This window comes from Serinus canaria, chromosome 1A (genome assembly GCF_022539315.1).
Source record: "Serinus canaria isolate serCan28SL12 chromosome 1A, serCan2020, whole genome shotgun sequence".
Taxonomy (NCBI): domain Eukaryota; kingdom Metazoa; phylum Chordata; class Aves; order Passeriformes; family Fringillidae; genus Serinus; species Serinus canaria.
In genome coordinates this window covers 55,534,107-55,554,549 of record NC_066314.1, presented here as the reverse complement: position 1 = coordinate 55,554,549, position 20,443 = coordinate 55,534,107, and the positions used below count along the sequence as shown (strand labels likewise).

General features: G+C 39.1%; 1 protein-coding gene across 4 annotated transcripts in view; it reads right to left on the bottom strand.

The window, feature by feature from the left end:
- SCUBE1 (signal peptide, CUB domain and EGF like domain containing 1) overlaps positions 1-20,443 on the bottom strand; it is a 197,813-nt gene that overhangs the window by 46,191 nt on the left and 131,179 nt on the right. For all 4 annotated transcript variants that reach the window (XM_030238231.2, XM_030238232.2, XM_050987623.1 and 1 more), the window contains one exon: positions 3,583-3,705. In XM_030238231.2, coding sequence (XP_030094091.1) covers positions 3,583-3,705 — 123 coding nt within the window. The remainder of the gene's footprint in view (positions 1-3,582; positions 3,706-20,443) is intronic.

Sequence of the window (20,443 nt, the reverse complement as noted above, 5' to 3'; positions counted from 1 at the left end):
CGTGCTAGCTTGTTGCTGATGTCATTCTAGAACTGATCTGAGTTGTTGTCCTTCTATTCTCAAAAAGGTTACAAACACAAACTCTCCCTGCTATAAATATAGCTATGTTATTTTTACTACATGTTCAAAGGAGATGCAGACCTCTTTTTGCTAGGTTTATACAAATAGATCCAACTGTTTCTTCCTGCACCCAAGTATTTACAATACCTTAGACTTAAGGGACCAATTAAAGTAATACACAATAGATGGGTTTGGTATTGTCCTACAGTGATTTCCCTGTCAAAGGGGAGGAAAAAAATCTAATTTTTAGTCTGAGCGAAAAAAAGAGATGCTGGGAAAACAGTATCAGTCTCCACAATATTACTGGCAGGGCAGTATGGATTCTTCACCTTCTGGGTTACAAAGGAGTTTTCTTTAGTGGCTGGAATGCAGGGGAGGGGAAAGGAAGGGAACCCCCCACATTTTCCTTGTCTAACAAGGAGCCACAGCGTGAGAACCACTCCCTAGCAGAAGTAATCTGTGATTGACAATGGTTTTCTTGGCAGCCAGGGCTAAAAATGGTTTAGCTGTAAACAGACAAATGAAGAACATTTTAAGGCCCTTTCCTAAGGCGAGGGCTGCTTATACAGGTACTCAACATGCAGGGTGGCACCAGGAGAGCACCAAGCTTCAGACTTCCTGAAAAAATCAAGGAATTTTCATGTCAGGATATGAGCACAAGCACAAGAGAAAAAGAATACCTTGTAATGGGCAAATGAGCAGGGGCAGATTTACCAAAATTGGAGATTTGTCCTCTGGGCAGTCCAGGCATTTATATGCATGATCTTAAGCAAGCTGCTATATATGGCTTCACCCTTCCTGCCTAAAAACTGAAAGACAAATACTTTCATCTTCACAGAGAGCATGAATGTGGAGAAGGCACTTGGTATGACTGGGATGGGAGCTCTGCAAATAACCGGAACAAAGTCTGTGACTGATACAATTTCCCTGTTATCTCAAAGACAGCTCTGAGGTCTACAATGAAAGGACATGAAGGAAATTAAGTGAGGTGGAACAACTTCAGAATTTCACTGGGAATAGGAAGGAACATTTAATATTGAAATGTGTAGAATTGCCTTGTGCCGATATTAATGATGAAAATGTTTGGAGATCAATGCTCTGTATACTGGGGAGGCCACCTGAACTAAATAGGACACAGTCCCAAAAAAGGCAGACTTCTAAGGCCCTAAATAGTGTTTTGTAAACATGTTGATTAGTAACTGAAAGAAATCTTTATTTAAAAAAATGAAAACCAGAAGAGAAGGGCAATGTTGACAGAAAGATCATAAAAGATGGAAACTCTATTATGAATCAAAACAACAGATATAACATGAACAACAGCATCCTTTATAAACAGAAATTAGACTGTTCTGTTTTACTCTTTGGAAAGGCTAATATGTCTAAAATAAATTTCCCTGAATCTCTCATTAATGTTTTACGGTCAGCATTGACCAACTATTACAAAAAAACCAAAATGTGGATGATTTATATTCCAGAAGAGTCACTAATCCCAAACCACATTTTCCTGATGGAGCTGACATTAAGAACTAGAACCACTTCCCCTATGTTCTTCTCGCAGGGGAAGAAGCAAAGTGCAGGTGATTCATACATCAACAATTTCTTGCTCTGCATTCACTTTCCTTCTCTCTTTATTAGCAGGCTAATACTGACTGCATGAGTCACCAATTATCACCTTCAGCACCAGACAGGAACTAAATTAACACAGTGATCTCTCCACAAAGCAGGCATCACACCATGTTTGCTGGGGCCCAAATACTTTCGACTTTAAACAGGAAATGACTTTGTCCTCCCCATTTCATGTTATGAAGAACCAGAGTTTCTGGGATGAAGGAACTTGTCCAGCCCAAAAGCTCTCTGAACTTGCACTACTCTATCTCTTACAGAAACAGATAAGCTACAGTTTATCAATCAGTGCATCATGTAAAGGCAAGATGGATTGCCTGCCCTTCCTCACTGACAATGGGAAAACCAGGATGCCCAGACCATGGTTATACTTCCGTGTCTGATCACACAAGGGGGAGAAAATCAGCTCCTGATTTAGTCCTTGTATGATGTGTATTGTTAATGTTGGCTCTCTCATTCTGGAGCTCTGGCACGTAAAGAAACAAAACTTGCTTGAATAGCATTTACAGAGCTGCTTCTAGATTCTCACTATCATCACAGAAACCTGATTATTCACAGGGAGCTTTTACAGCCTACTATTAATCCTCTGCATAATGAACAAATAAATTCTGCACCAGCTCTTGCCTAACTTTTCTTGAGTTTTTCCCTGGTGTCATAACCATTAGTTCATTGGTGAAACCTCTGACTGATACCACAGTGAAAGCATGTCATCACACATGAAACTCATGAACAAGATTCCAACCATCTCTAAATACACCATGAAGGGAACGTTTCTTTTTAATATTCTTTCCCTGTTTTTAGCAGGTAAATCGAAACCTGGCACTTCCCCATGTCTGACACAATCCTACAGTGTTATTTCTGCTGAATCATGTGACATGAGCTGTGCTAATCTCAGCTCTTCCCATCCTGTCCAGCTTAAAACCAACCTTTCACTAACTCCTTTGTGCCTAATCACACAGTCAGGGTGGAGGCTTCTCAAAAGATGGATGGAAGTACCAATGAGCAGCAATGGAAAAATTCTGAATGGCACATATATATTCAGATCCTGGTTTCTCCTTTGGGGATAAACAAAAAAGATCTAAAATACTAATGCTGTTTTGGACTTCATAACTTTTACTTATTCAAAACCCATGCAAATAATCACGTATTAATAAAATGGCATTTTCTGAGCAAAATTTTAATTGAATACATCATCCTTTCTTTTCTTTCTCTGTTGATGCATGCTCATCTTTCTAGCCTTTTCTACAAGTTTTTTAAAAAGTAAAGCTACAGAGTTTAAATGTCATTTCTCCAAAGGTACATGGTCAGTACTTGGAAATAGTTATGCATCTAATTAGTCACAGAATACATAACATCAGATGACCTAGGTAACAAATCATGACATGCACAGCAAATGATATAAACCATGCTTCATTTGAATTCCCACAAAATGCCACCATTCTCCCTTCATAAATAGTTTCTCTCAGGCAAAGGTGAGCTCACAAATTCAACTATTTTTTTTTAGTTCAAACTTGCAAATGCTGTATTACAGTCAGTTACTCTGAACGACTCTGGTCTAAATAAGTTAAGCCTCTGTCCCATTCAGATAATAGCAAATGAGAAGATTTGAACATAAGACTCTCTGCCTGAGGCTATTCCACTATATCACTTGGATTTTTAAACTTCAACAGGACACTGGCATTCCTACTACAAAAACCACTGAAACAAGACATTTCTTCTAATCCCACCTCAGAAAACAGAAATCTCACAGGTGTTTTCTAACCTTACTTCCTACGACAGAAGGAAACCTGCCGTACAAAAACCTGCAGTACAAATGACTTAAGTATGAAAACAACAACAAAAAAATCCACTGGAAATAACATTCTCATTATGTGAAGAGTAAGGTTAATGAGCTATTACCTTGGCAGGTCCTTTCATCTGTGAGCAGTTTATAGCCTTTCTGGCAGCTGCACTCAAAGCTGCCAACTGTGTTTCGGCAGAAATGGTCACAGCCACCATTGTTTACCAAACACTCATCAATATCTGCAAAGAATGAACAGCAAAGATTTAGTTCATGATAGCAAAAATTTAATTTGTGACAGCAATTCAGTTGTTCACGGCAGGAATACAGGAATACTCAGATCCCCAAGGAGGCGGCTGCCCCTTTCAGGCACCAGGCTGATCAGATGTATCCCTTCCCAGACCTATCTCACAAGGCTTACAAGGAGAGCTATGGGCTGAGCTGTTAATAAAGGTGTTTCTCTCAAAACTGGAACCAACAGATGACCCAAGCTGAGGTACTCTGGTGTTAAGGAACATTCAGGGTAGCTTTTCTCTAGATGGAGTGCTCTGCCTGACCGCAGATTTCAACCTGGGAAGGATGTGAATGATTTTACCTTGTACAGGAACTAACAAAACATAAGAACACTTGAAAGCCATAATATATATATATATATATATTATATATATATATATATATATATATATATATATATATATATACACACACACAGAGTATGAAGGACAGATCAAAGGCTCTTACTTCAAATAGTGATTATGAAGTGGACTGATGAACTGGATAAGACCTCTGTTCTGAATTTCATACTGATGATTCTACTTCCCACTCCTTTTAAGTTCTCCCAAAGGTTATGAAGATCTGGAATGACCAATCCCTTTTCCAATGTATAAAAGGTTGTGAAGAAAGGCCACAAATCATAATTTGAAATACAGGGTATCTTTCCATCCTCTCCCAATTATAAAACCGCAGATCTATGTTTATTTGAAAAAGGGGGAAAATGTACTTCAATTATTTTTCAGGAGAAGAACAGTTCCAAAAAATAAGTCTTTTTATGAATGCATACAATGAAGAAATAATATGACATTGAGCCTTGGCTTCCCACATCTGGAATTGAAAACAATTATTACTTTTGTGTCTGGTTCTGCAGAGGAGTGGCTTTTGCATTCAACCCAGTTAAAAGGATGAGGGGAAATTGCAGGTGGCAGCTGTTGAACACCCTGAGTGCTTTGTGCAAAACCAGCTCAAATCTTTGCGTCTTGGGTAACAAAGTTCTCAAGATGCCCCAAAATCAGGAGTCTGTTTGTTGTCTGTGGTGCTCCAGTTCTGGCATTTGGCTGGCCTACAACAGATAACCCTGGGCTTCCAACCTGATAGATCTGGTGAAGAACACACTGAGGGTCACCTCTTCATAACACCAGGAGACTGGAGGCAGCAACCCTTTTGGTTTCAGCTGTGATCATCTGCACAGGTCAAGACTGGCAGTGAAAAGACAAGAATTTTTGGCCCAATTCCTGCAGCCTGGCATTTCCTTTTGTAGAAGTGATTCCTCCCAGCTCCCTAATGAGCAACTGGGATTGTGGTGTGGGCATTAGGATAGATTACCACAGAAGTCCCATCCTTTTGCAGAGCACAGGTGTATCTAACCACAGTTCAGCATGCCCTGACAAAACTGTAGGACAAATGGAATTGTGAATTAAAATTACTAATACATTATGCATCATAAACACACAGAACAGTCATCCATCATGAAGAAAATATCTTTTACTCGTGGTAAGAACAACATGACCTTTGGGCTACTCTGCTGCCTGAGACTGCTTGAAGTAGAAATTACTTGCAGCCTGTCAAACACCATTCTGGAGTAACGACTGATGTTCTAAATGATGGCCCCTGGATTTTACATGTTAAATTCCAAATTCCAGTCTCTTTTCTGTGTCTCTCATGACCATAAGGGTCAAAAATGAAACCCTGTTGGCATCAGAGTGCAGATTTTAGGCTGTTAATAACTGTAATTCCACTGACAATGCACCATATTAGCTTTACACCAGCAATTCTTTGGAATAATTCTGAAGCAGAATCTCAGTAAAACCTGTGAGAGTCCACAGGAAAAGAAAGTATTTATTCATTTCTTCTAACTGGAAAACATGACATGACCTTTTGAAACAGGGACCATCAACACAGTACAGAGGTCAAACCTGTTAGCTACAAAAACATTCTAAATAATATAAACAGTGCCAATGTCTCTGCTTTCACTGTATTTCTTTCCATGGTCATAGCGAGACTGACAAGGCATGTAAAAATTATTTCACTCTGTGGAGAGCAGTACATTGCTGCATTTCACTTGGAAGAGATCAGTATCCAACTGTATGTATCATGTCTAAATGGTTCAGAGAAATTGCAAAAAGTCTGTATCCCCACTATTTTTCTTTCCTCGGTCATAAATAATTTGTGTTATGAGAAAATAAATTATGCCACTACATGAGAAGGTGAGGCCAAATTTATATTTAAACTCACTGGTGCCCAACTTTGTCAAGTGCCTCTTTGAATTTCACAGAAGGTAAGTGTGGCCGCTTCTCATATTGGGCAAAAATACACAGTGGAAACCCATTGTGGTGTCTCTACCAGCTTTGACATTATTTAGTCAAATATTCCCCTTCTAATATTGGGACTGTCTGTGGAGCAGCCATAAACCTGCTGTCTTCAAACAGTTCTCAAGTGGCTCCTCAAGATGCAGGTTGCAGAAAAATAGCTCTAACTTCCCTCAGGCTCTGCTCCCCTTTATCCTCAGAAATGCAGGATGTAAAGAACTGTATTTCCTCTGTGGGAGTTGTACATAAAATGCCCTGATGATACTGTGAGAGTCATATCAGACTGGGAGGTCTGATGGGCTTTCAGTGCATTGGCAATAAACCTCAAGGGATTTCTCCCAGTGCAGTGAGTCAATATTATAGCAGATCATCAGCTTGCACATACAAGCTGATGATCTGCTACAAAATACCAAAATGGGACACATGCAGATATGAAAATACAGGCCAGTATTGAGAAATCACAGATGTATTGAAAATAACAGTCAAAACTGTCAGGTGAAGGTATGGTCCAACAAGCAACCCAGCACTCAAGCCTCCTCTTAGCTCTGAAAATGTTTCATTCAATTCCCAATCAATTAAATACAAACAAAAGCAAAGATAAGATTTGCAACAAGGAAGCTAACACCTTCTTTAAAGTTATAATATTTGAAGGAAAAAAACCCCGATTGCAAATATTTGTCTGGAGATGGAGCTCAGCAACACCATCACAAAAGCTGTGTGTCCATGCGAACCCAGGAATGAATCCTGGGTTTGTAAGAAACAACCCAAAAAAACCAACAACAAAAAATATATACTATAGTATAATTATTATAATAAGTATATTAATCTATAATAATAGATTCTTCTATTTTTTCTGAGGATCTCAAAATGTGAGGGAGGCAGTGGAATCAGCTTTAAATAAAAGTATAGAAACTCAGATGCTTTGTGCTAAGTTGCACAGCTACAATTTGACTCAGTTAAGCAAGCAGACTGTTATTTTTCTTTTCGTGATCTTGTGAAGATTAATGGGAATGCCTGCTCCTGTTCTACTTGCACCTTTTTTAAGCTCTGCTCAATGCAGTTCATGTTTGGAAGGAGCTGGTTCTGAACAAGGTGCATGTATGCACTTGTGTGTGCACATATATACCCACAGAGCTTTGCCTCACTGCCTACAGGCCAGGGAACAAATTAAAAAGTAGGGATTTTAGGTAACTTAGAACTTAACATTTCACATAAACTGCTTAAAGGCAACTGAAAGGGTAATCAACATTCAATCTTCACTTAGCTGCTGAACAATGATGGAGAGGGAGATTTCCAGAGCCTCATCATGGACGGAAGTGAAGATCCTCCTTTCAATAGCTGGACAAATATTTGAACTGATTGTGACTGTCTAATCCTTTGCAGATTTAAAATGCTACCTAGCTCCAGGAGAAGAATATATTCCCAGATCAACCTAAAACAATTACTGAAACTTCATCAGCTTCTTGTTTTTAATAATGAAAGCCAGCGTGTTGGAATTAGTAATGCTATTACCATTTTCTGCAAGGTGGGCTGGTTTGCTAGTTCTTTTTGTTCCCTGATTTCCTAATTTTCCCTTGCTTTTCTTCACTTGCTCTTCCTCATGGTTTTACAAATCACCGCTGCCCCCTAAAAATTGGAACTAGTGTTGCCTTGTTGACACAGATATTATGTTCCCTGCTGCACACAGACCACAAAGTATAAAGCAGCCACAAAACTTTTTAACCCCATGCTGGAGGTAGGGAAATAGAGGAACAGAAAAAATAACTAACTCATCCACACTTGAATCCAATTTCAGTGTACAGCTTAGCAGGTTACCCTGGGGTGCCAATTAGCACAGGCTTGCACAAAACACCTTGCACTGCATGCTGTTCTACGTTACAAATATTACAGAGCCACCAATGCTCAGACTGAAATTATTTTGATTTTTGCCTTGCCACTTCTCAATAAAACTTGTAAACTCAGGATTAACATAAGCAGAAGCTACCAGGCTCTACCTGCAATACTCTAAATGTAATATTGCATAGCATGTTAAGTAAGGCATGCCAGGGATATCTCATTAAGGTAGAAAGATAATTTCATATCCCCAGATTCATTGGATCAGCGCCACCATGAGAAAATCTAAATCAAAGTAGAACACAGGCTCTGCTGTTCCATCCAGAAGCATCAAGCCAGCTGTTGTGGGGTTAGTTTCCAGGGAGTTGGAAGTCCTAGTTCCAGTTTTACAATGAATTTATCCAACATTTGGGCAAGCCCTGCTTTACTTCACTTGTAAAATTGAGGATTGGTAATTATCACTTGGTATTTTCAGGACCAATACTTACAAATGCACTATTATGGAACAAGGTGTTATAAATCCAAGTCATTTGCTGTCAAAATTTTTAAGTCAAATTACAGTTATTTTAGATTTCTGGTCTGGGCTTCAGAATGGTTTGATCCAGCAGCAGGTTCCTCGCTAGTAGGGCTTTTCACTGGAAGATTTTGTGAATGTCTGCAGGACTGTTAGGGGCACGTTTACTTTAGGAGGTACCATTTCTGTTCCACCACTCCATCTGAAACTACACAGTTCATTGCCTCTTGCATGTTTAAGGGAGGAATAATTCTATTTATGCAGTACCTTCCACTTGAGGATTACAAAGGACAGCAGCTTATTTTCTTCATTACATTAAACCTACACAACACTTCTGCAGGAGAGATACATTTAATTAATTCCTCTTTAACAAATGTGAAACTGAGGCAGGCAGGATAGTGTGCAACATGCCTGCATCAGATAGCTACAAAATGAAATAAAGCATATATTATAGCACCTCTAATTTGAGTTCTGTGCTTCAACAACATCCTCATTTTCCCTCCCACAGTGCTAATTAACTGTAAAGTATGATAGTCATTACTGAACTGAAGTTCCACTAAGTAGCAAATGAAGATTCTCTGTTTAATTAGCTTTATAGCTGGGTTGTGGGACACGGCATTTTCCTAATTAAGAGGATTAAATCTAGACTGGGCAGACAGGAATGAATGTAATTAAAATTTAATCTTCCTCATCCTAAAAACAGGCTGCCCACAAAATAGAGAGCTTTGTGTAAATGCTCTTAGAGCATGGAAAGGTTGAGGCAGGTTTCAACACATTTCCCTCATGTCACTTTCTCAATTTTCACCTGTTATCTTTGCAATTGCACGAAGAAACCTGTCTTCCAACACAGATGGTAATCTGTCACATATGGATTTAGGCGTCAGCTATTCTCCTCCAGGACATATCCACTCTGACATTATCCACCAACCAATCAATAAAAGAGTCTGCCAGGCTGCCAAGAGATCAATCACCTTGTAAAACAAACATTATGTCCTATTATTTTCTTATTACAGTTAATTAGATTTATAAAACACAAAAACCTTCACAGGTGAAAAACTCAGAAATGCTGTCATAATAGGTTAGGCCCAGATTTCTCATTTGTAAAGGGGAAGGGATTTACTAAATCTAATGTGAAAAGAAAGGATTTTCATTTAAAATTTTTGCTGAACACTGAATTCTTTTCTAACCTTAAAAACATGTTAGTGCAATGCTATGAACCCAAACAGTGCAAGCTGATTCTGACACCAGAATGTGAAGGGAACTGGAGACATAAAGATACAGACTGATAGTGTTTTCAGTGTCTAGGCTGAGCTAAGTGTTAAAACTACCCCTCCTCTCCAGTGTCCCCCTGCCAGAAGCAAAGATAAACCTCACAGGAATCCCAGGAAATAAAACTACTTTTCCTCCTCCTGTAACATTTTATCAATCAAAATGCTTTCGTCAATCAAAATGCTCTTTATAAAACATTGGAGAGGGAGAAATAAGTGTGCTGTTCAATCTCCCGTGTGTACTTGGGGACACCAAAGAATGTGTCTCTGTTTTTTACAGAGCATGTGGAAAGTACAGGTCATCAGATTCTGGGAAACTCGGCTGTACCTGTGGCCACGTGGGTGAGTACAGGCAGCTCTGGAGGCTGTGGGTAAAACAGTGGGAGAGAACTGTGCAAACACATTGGGCTGACTGCTTCCTACCTTAATTATTCACACCAGAATAATTCCATGTGCAATGTAAGTATTCACACAGCCACACCACCAGAATAACTCTATGTATAATGTTTATGCAGCAGGAGCAGAGGCAGAACTAAATGGGTTGCTGCAAGTTAATAACAAAAGAGTTAATTAAGTGTTTCTTTGGGAGCAAATAAGACAGAACTATGGGGCTGACATCCCTGGCCATTTTCTCTGTGCTCGGTGTCACGAAAAAACAAGGCCTGGCTTTTACTGTATTTAATTTTTCAATATGGTCTGAATGAAGAGCAAAGGGGCAAGTGAGATAACTGCACTATTGGACCAAGACACAAGAATCCCTAGGTTTAGTGTATAAACTCAATTTACATTTACCCATGGTTGTTTTCATTTACCCCCTTGGAATTATTAACTGCTCAGGAAAGTTCTGTGCTTATTTCCAAGAATCCCAGTTTGCTTCTTGAAAAGTGTTTATTTAATTAAATGAAATTGGTATTAAGGGCAGTTAAAGGTACTGATGTTCTCTCTAAAATCCCAGTGAAACTGTGCTAACTTTCCTGGGATAAAGCTACTCCTTCTGAAAGGGTCTTGAATACAATTGGTCCATGATAATTTAAATAGCTCTTAGTGAATCAAAGAAATTTGGATGCTGACCAAAAATTAACCCTCCAAAAATTTTTGAAGACACTACTTCAAGCAGCCAGGGATCTGCTCTGTACCAGGGAAGACAGAGGCATCACTGACAGCAGGATCTAGTCATATTAAGGAAAAAAAAAGCTGTATTTTATAATGAAAAAGGCAATGATAAAGGAATGAAAAAAATGCTTTAAGTTTTGAATGTTGGAAGTTATGATCATGTGAGTACTCAGCTCCCAAGTAACAGAAAGCACAGCACACTTTTCCATAATATACTATGGTTGTTGATCCTCAGGGGGCTTTATATTGTTGAATAAATGCAAGGTCTTTTCAACAACTGAAATGCAAAATATGACCCTCTGAAGCATTAATTTAAAGGATTTGGCATTTTCAAAGGGGAGGTTCACAAAGACAAATAACAACTGCAAGTTTCTAGGGAACAGGGATATTGCCTAGTCATGAAAAAAACCCTAACTTAGTACACATGGATTTATTTTGTGGGGATAGATGGAACCCTTGGGAGGGAATGAGACAGAATGATTTACATGACAGCTGACCCAATTCTGCAATTTTTAAATGGAAGATAATTTGTTATATTATATTTGTCTGTCATGAACAAGTCTACACCAGACAAATGAATTGTATCTCTTTAAACCAAAAAAACCCCAAACCCAAGGCCCAACTGAAAGCCTAAAAGGCAATTCCCTTAAAAATAGGGAAGGGGCAGTGAAAGTTTCACACATATTCTGGATTAGACATATTTGCAGCCGCAGTTAGAAGGAATTCTGCTCTCCATTCTCTCTTTTTTTCATTCCATTTTCTTCTGACAAATTTCAACTGTGTTGATATCTAAAATTTGCATTTTTTTAAAAATAAAAATAACAGATTTATATTTTGATTTTTCATCACTGAGGTCTGAAACTTCAACTTGTCTCTTGGAAAGTCTGAATCAATTATGTGTCTAAATCAGTCACATACATACTCCTCAGTGTGTGACCAATTGCTCATTTTTCTGATTGCCCCACTAGGCTTCTGACCACAGTCACCACCCACCACCAAGAGTTTTCCATCTTTTTCTCCCTCAAATCCTACTCATTCACTCATTTTCTGCTGACAACCAGCAACTTTTCCCCCCTCTCCAACATCTCTTCCACAATTTATGGTTTTACCATGACCTCTTCTGAGCCTTCCCCTCAGTCCAATACTCTACCACCTCTCTTATTATACACCAACAACAGTCAAGCTCCCTGTTTGCTCTAAAAGAGTGGGGGGAAAAAATAGAAACCTAGTTTTGAGTCACTTCCTAGTCTTAGCAAGTCTAGAAACAGCTGTTTCCAGGGCAGCAGGCCTGGCCCAGATGGTTGTGGTTCTCTCTCTGGACATGACACAGAGTTTTCTAATGAGCTGCTACAGCTGCCTGCTGGATGCTGCTCTGTTTTCCTCACACTGGATTGATCCTGTATGTTCTTTGCCTTGAGACCTGGACAACATTGATGGAATAGCCTAAAATGACTGCAGTCTCAGCAAAAAGGCCTTAATGTTTGCTTCTTTAATCCACATTTAGGTAGTTATTTTGAAAACGCTTTTGTAGCTACTGGAGAACTCCTGCTCTCATCCAATTTGTGAGTCATATCCACCTCTTCTAAAACAAGCATCTCTTCTGATAAACCGAACTTGATTATTGTTCTGCCATTGGTTACTCGGTTTCCCCTCTCTCAGTCCTGATGTTTATGATGGTTTATTTCGGACACAGATGGTCTCACATCTCACTTAGAGTCATATCAAACAAAAATAGTCTCAAAACTGCCTCTGTATTTTAATATTCCCTTTTGGCTTTAGTCTTTCATTTGTCATTCCTAGCAAATAAATTCCCTTTGTGTATTCTTCTCTCACCAGCTACAAGCTACCTATTATCTCTGCAGCAAGCATGTGGTTGATTCATGTGCCAAAAGCTTCCTTGTAGAGGCATTTAGTGGGTTCAATTATATGACTTGTCTCAGGGCTTCCCCAAAGTCTCTGTTCTGAAAATCTTGCCAGTACTCAAGCCCTGAATAGGACCGCTATTTTCTTTATAAAATTCCTAATTTTCCTCTCATTTAATGTTGCTTTTGTTACGTTTTATTGGCTGGGCAGACACACCTATTGTTTCACAGAATGAAATCACCCACTGGCTGCCTTCGATTACTTATTTATCACAAATGCCTCTATTTTTTTAATCATAAGGTTTTGTCACTTAAAGGGGATTACTGGGAAGGGGAAGAGACAGGGTGATCTATCTGCTGCAACATTTAAAAAAAAAGAAACCTGTTGGTTTCTGTAAATAAGTTGAGCAGTTTGGGATTTACACTAATATGCCTTTACCAAGAATGCTTCCTGCTTGCTTCCTGAAAATGGCATGTGGTCTCAAAACCCTTTAACTGTGCAGAATACTGGATAATGGTCAGAACTGGTTTGTCAGAAGGTAATTTAAGGAAGTTTGGCTATTTTAATGGAACATTGAATTGCACATTTTATCTGTGCACCACACATATATAGAAAATAATTATTTTAAATTAATGGTTTTGTTCCTCTTAAAAGCACTAGTTTTGTTCCTCTTAAAAGCACTAATCTAACTACTGCAGAACCCACATTTTCACTACTATCATTCTTGATCTCAGCCTCATGTTCATGAATTAATTTAGGCACCGACTTCTCATGCAAGGCAAAGGTAGCCCTCTGTCCATGCAAAGACATAAGAGTTTTTTGTATTTTTTTTTCCTTGTTTTTAGGATAAAAGACAGACCTCAGCCACAAGATTTGTGTTTGCCTTATGATCAGCATAAGATCAGCATAAGATAAGCATAAGAGAGGGCAAAGGTATGTTTTGTTCTGATATGTGGCTGTAGTGGCTTGTGATTACACCTGATCTATTTTCTGATAGCTCTTCGCTTGCAGGTACAGAGAAGCAAACTCAAACAGGGCCTATTTTTGAATACACACTTATTTCTAGTGGCAAACACTGGGAGGGTAAGCAGCTGTAACTTGAAAGCAGAGTTGTGTATGGAATCTGATAGAGTTGCTTATAATGAATTATTGAAACTAGATCTTGATTTGATTATTGGGAAGTTTATTCTTGGCTGAAATTGATGAGGAGTAGGGAGAAAGTAATCGGGGGCAGGGGGGGTGGGGGGGGTGGGGAATGGCTCAGAATGAACCACTTCAGTAAACACATAAGGGCTGCTAAAAGACAACACATACTTTAATAGCTAACTTCTAAACTTCTACGCCCTGACTTCAGACAGCTTGTGGACTGGCTTTGACAAAATCATTTGATAAAATTTGGCTTTGGCCTGCCACTGAAAAAAATCTGATTCCCCTGGAGGGAAAGGCACTCTGATTCCCCTGGAGAAGGATGTTTTTCAGAGGGAGGAACACTGAAGAAAACCAGAGAGGGACTGAGAATTTGTCCTGCACTGACTTCCACATCTGAATGGACAACACAGGCCTCTTCGCACCACTATACTCACACTTTTTCTTATATTTTGTTTCTATTATTGAGCTCAAGGAGAGGCACTGTGTTCCTTGTTCGACTCTGAGGGGAAGTGGAAAGGCTAACCCAGTTCAGGGATATTGTCTAAGCAAGTAAAATGGGTACCCCACAGGTTGGGATTAAACTCTTTCCATGTCCTTAGGAGCATGTTATTGCAATAAGAGATGAGTTCAGAGGGTGCCAGCTGTCCCATGTTTTTTGCCAATGCACACCTCCTTAAACTTGTACAAATAGGAGGTAGCTGAACCATATGATGTAAGACCTCTAATCCCATCAGGAATTACCAAAGGCTGTGCTTATTTTCCCTTGGGGTCACCTATTCTTCAGACTATTTTCTAGAACACAGTTCACTACGGGATTCCTGAGAGAAGTAAAAGGCATGAGGTGCAAAATCAAATTTGATGCCCCTGAGGGCTGATGCATAGGAGAGGGGATGGGGATTCTGCTTGAGTATCCACAGTGGGGACATCAGTGGCCTTGGGGATCAAACGAAGAGGCACACAAAGTGGAGTCTACACAAAGGCCTGAGCATAACAACCTCTGTTCTAAAAAATGAAACAGCAAATTTCAGTGTCTTTCCTACTGAGGTTCTTGACTTGAAATCCCATGAACATTATGTTTTCTGAAATGGCTGAGAAATCTTCCCCTAAAAAGTCAGAAGTATATCTGTCTCATTACCCTAAAACATTTGTACTACTTGCCACTCCCAAGGATCATGGGTAAAGTGGTTTATGTGCTCAGGTCAGCTTCTTCATAGAGAGTCTAAGCACTAAGTGTATCTCAATCTTGTTCCACTTGCAGAGTTGGCCATTTTTTCTCCATCAGAGTAAATTAAAGTATGCTGAGAGTAATCCTGTCTTTCCCCTAGGTATTTTTGACAGACTCCAAGCAACATGCACACTACAGCTCTGGGATATCCCAGAGTGATCCAGCCCAGATCCCTTCATTTATGTGCAGCAAGCAGAGAGATGCTACTCATCAGCTTAAAGGAAAAGCTGCTCTCACTCTCTCCTTGTCACTGCACCTTTGACTAAGATAAGGCTAAGAGACCATCTCCTATATGCTCCTTTCCAAACCAAACTATGAATACAAGGCACTATATCAATAGAATGTTACAAAATTGAATGTTCTGTACACCACATTTCTCTGGCATGAAGCACTGACATTATGAACCAGAGTCAAATGTAAAAACTACAATCACTCTATTAACTACCTAAATTTTCTCAAAGATAATACATGCAAGTAGATGACCATGGTGCAATGATCAAGGAAAATGTAATCAGAAGAAAAGGGAATAAGACAAGCAGGTCTCTGCCCTTTCTGGCTTTGCCAGACATCCTCTTCAAAAACCCACTGCTGCTTGTAATTCTGAAGCTGACATTTATGTTGACATTTGCTGGTACCACAGCACTGTGATTGCAGAGGAGGGGATGACTGCAGCTACTTCTTTCATCTGAGTTCATTCTTTCACAACATTTGCATTTTTTTTTTTTTTTTAAAAAAAGCACTGGAAAATGGTAATGGCTTGTAATGGCTAATGGCTCATAATGCTTATGTTCCTCAAAAACCCTATGTGTCTGTGTGGATGGAGCTGAACTGACCTCTTCACATGTGTTAAAAAAAAATTCATGTTGCTAGAGAAAGGTGAGCTGGGAAAAGCTTTCTTTGTAAGCCTGAGGACCTGCTCTAAGACCACTGATAATCCTTGCACTGTGTGGAACGTGGAGCATCACAGATATTGCACACACTGCTCATGGGAGGCGCATAGAAAGAAGCTGTGGATTCAAAGCAGGAGTAGTCAGACAGCTATGAACAGATTTGCCTCTAAATGTTAAAGTTTAAACTCTTCAGGAGATAATTTAAATTCCTTTCCATTTAAAATGGTGATGTATGTGCATGAATTCAACCAAGGAAAGCTTTGTATTTGGGTGACTACTTTCAATGAGATCACTTTACAACTAAGGGGGGAAAAAAGTTCATTCACATGAAATCATTTGGGCCTGTCTTGTGTTTTTCTTTTAGGTCAGATCCATTTTAGTTCAGAAGGCCTGTTCCAGACTTACAGTCTTGACTCTAAAGGCATCGAGACCCCTATCGTTGTGAGAAGTGTGGTCATATGAGCCATGAAACTTCCAGCTGCCTTAATGTAAACTTGACTGATGCATACATTTTAGAGGTTTTCTTGCACAGGGGTATACTTTACTGTCTGATTTTTACTAACATGTAAAAAACCCATCAAATTGATCAGGGATATTAATCAAACAAAACCTGAGTTTCTCAAAGGTACTCTGACAGCAAAACCATTGCATTAAGGCAACAAATGAAAAAAACATAGTACACTGAAATTTACCTAATCAATTACAGTGAAATAAAGGTATTATCATAATTCAGGCAAGCTAATTGTGGATGCATAAGATTAACACCTATATCTTACTACTAATAAACAGCAAAAATAACCTGTGCTCTGTGTGGTGTACTTTTTTTTAGAAAAAGAGGAAACATTTTCAGTTTCATATGAATTGATTGGGACTGACAAGATGTAATTCTAAATGCTCTAGTCAATTTAATCCAATTTAGAGAAAAAAGCACTGAAACAAATTTTAAGTAATTTCGATTAATGGAAGTATGGAGGAAATAATAACTGTTCACAGATACTCTGTATCCAGGAAATGAAGACAAATTGGCCAGCTAAACTCTTCACTGTGAGCTTTTCACTTAGTGTTAGTGTGTTCTGAATGAAAAGAGAGGAAAGCCTTCAGCATCTGAGTCATAATCTTACACCAAACTGATGTCAAGCATTAATATAAAGCATTTAATTTAATGAAATATTTCAGTTCATATTTAACAAAACATGACATACTTTATTTCATTGGAACTGATTTTCTAAAAAAAGTCTTTTCTCATGGAAAAAATTCCATTTTCAAAATTTAATTCACCTTCAGGGTTTCATTTTTTTGTGTACTCAAAACTGATTTAAAAAACATTTTCCTGCTGTAATAGGCTGCAATTAAGCAAGATAAAAAAAATGTAATTACTATATCAAGCTAGCACAGCCAATGCAAAATTTCCCTTTTATTTCAAATAAACTTTGCAGCAGTTCTTTGAGATTTTTCATTAGTCTCTGCACTCCTGCTTTTTTAATATTCTTTCTTCTTTTTTTTGCCTTTTCTTTTTTCTTTTTCCTGGATTGCTTAATGATAAAGGAGGTTTGAGAGCTGAGTTACTGGACAGATCATTCACCACTCAGGCATTTCTGATACTCCCACTGCAGCACAGTCAACTATTTAAGCGCGTCGGTGCCACATTTCTTTGCTACATTGGAATGCTGGAGGATGGGGGCCTGTTTCAAGGAAGTGGAGAGCCCACCCCACTGCTGGGTCACCATGACAATGAGACAGCAGGAAGGAGAAATGTTTGCCATGTAGGCACATAACCCCAGCATAACACTGGTCTGGTTAAATATGCCAGAGCACTGAGAAGGGCTGACTGAGTGTCACGGAGCCAAGAAAATGCTCCATCTCTAGGTGGAGATGTGGAGGGAACTTTCTGTCTCCTAAACACCTCTGTGAGATCGCCTGGGCTTGGCACAGACCTGCTCCTGCACAGGAATTGATCCTGCTGCATTTAGTCACAGCTGGTGGCACATTATGAACATGTAATACCACATTGCTACTAAATCCCCTGACATTCCAGCCCAGCTGAGTATCCCAAAATCCTGTTGTCAGCTTCCTTCGCCTTAAGGGTGGATCTTCACAAGATGCAGATAAAATGACGAAATATGGGTGAAATGAAACAAAACAGGAAATCAACGGAACGAAATAATCTCCATCTTGCCAAACATCTATGGAACATGCAAAGTTAGGTAGCACTTTATGAATGTTGGTGGGAAAGTCATAGTTGAGATGTTGCTTTTGCTGAATGACCCTTTGAAATCCAGTTTCTCCTTCTTAAAACTTCCATGTGTTGTGCTGTTTGACTCTAGGAGCTCAGCAAGGGCTGCAGCCTGCACAGTTCCTCTCTGTACCTCTAGGTGCAGAGTGCTGGGAAGTTGCTTTATTCGGGCACGAGAGTGTCTGTGGGCACAGTTTCTTTGTTAAGTCCCAGGGCAGAAATGGAACATATATATCATACACAAGGTCATACATTTTACACCATGCTAGAAGGTTGTGGCCCTTCCTCCTGCTCTGATTCTCTTCTTAGAGAAGCCACAAGGGAAAGTCCCTGTCTCTCTCAGACATCATCTTTTGCCATTATTCTCTGTCCTTCTCTACTTAAAGTTCTGGGAGAGGAATTCTCCCTAGCCCAGCTTGTCTCCTGTAGCTGCCCTTGGGAAGGAGAGCTCTTTATTGCTTGTTCTAGTTTGGCAGAAGGATTTAAACAATCTTCAGTGCTAAATCTAATCTAGTCTGACTTCAGTCCTCTTGAACCCTACAAGTCTTTTGCAAATGATCCTCCTTCATTATCAGTCACCCAAGTTGTATTTAGTATAAATAAAATGCTGAACTGATGAATCTTCTAATTGAGGGCAGAATGGAGCTGGATCCATGGAAAGGTCACTCAGCAGGAAGGAGGCACGGAAACCAACAAACAAGGGAGATGAGGACCACAGAAGCCCTGATATGCTCAACACAGAGGATATTAAAAAGTGGGTAGAAGGTAATGAGCAATAAGCATCCCGGGCCTCTATGTCTTTTAATATTCAGTCTCCCTTTCTGACTGAATTGGCTGAATTCTGTGGGATAACTTGGTAAGCATTCAAGGAAGTGGCCTACACTGTTTCCTCAGGTGTAGCACAATAACTGACAACATTAAATGAACTGAGCATCAAGCTGGCATCACCCAGTTACAATGGCAGTAGAAATTAAATAGCATTAATTAGAGGGAGAACATGGAACCCTTTCTGCCTGGAATGTCTCTTCTCTTAGCTGTCAAAAGCCTCCACGGTTTGGCTTATTAAGAGCCAAGCTGACAGGAAAGCTGAAGGGAATAAAGGAGCATCCTCCATTGTGTGCCAAGCCAACCGAGGGAAGACTTGAGTTCAAGACTGACTTTTAAAAGACAGCAAAAGGTTAATGAATTTTTATCCAAGCACCATTAATACATCTGAAGATCATTCTAACTAGACCACAGACAACACTTTTGCTCTTATTTCACTGCAAGACCAGGTAAGTAATGTATGTAATGGAGAAATCAGAGATTTTTAATCAGAGATTAAAAAGATTTTTCCAGTTTCCAGAAAGCAAAGCAATCCTCCACGACAATGGACAGTAGTCCTCTTCTGTGCTCTGCAGATACCCGTACATATTCCATGTTAAAATTATTTCCACAACAATTTTTCCCCCAAATTTACTGACATTTGATATAAACCAGACTGTACTCTGCATTAAAAAAGGAGCTTGATTCTTTGAGGAACAATGAACTCTCATTTCTCACTACAGAAGAGGTCAACCTCTTGCAAAACTACTGAAGGCAGGTTCTTTGTATTACTTGGAAGTTGCTCTCCTACATCTTCTATTCTCTGATGCACTGGGAAGACCCAGGACAAAATCAGATTTTTAGTCAGGACTCAGTTCTGTACTCTGTGATTTCAATTCCTGCCAGCTTCTATGATAGAACTACAGAATGGGAACTGTGATATTGCAAACAAAGCATAGAACAATTATTTACATATAAAAGGGTTTCTTTGCCACCTTTTGGCAATCAAGCATGTTTGCATAAACTCTTTTTTAACAACTTGTCTTTACTTTTTTATGTATACTTCCCTTTTTTCTATACTAAACAATTAATGCAATTCTCAACTACTAAACAAAAACCTGTGGACATTCTGGACAGTAAACGTTTTTCCCATTACATGTCTACACAATGTCTAAAATTGACTAGAGTCCTGACGGTTGAACAGAACCATCTAAAATTTTTTTTATTTAGAAAAATAGTATTTCTATTTTGTGAATTAAAAAAAAAAAAAATTCATTCACTCGTAAAAAAATAAGGAAGAAATGTGTCAGCAGATTTCCATAAACTACCAGTATAGCAAAAGCACATTATTGAGGAAATCACCTACAAGTGAGCTAGAATTACACATTAATAAATCACCCTGAATCCACCTTGCAATACCCCAAATTCAGATGTTTCTTTGAGTCTTATTTAAGTCACTTGAATCTAAGCTTCTACATAATTTCATGTAGTAGCTGCACTATGAAA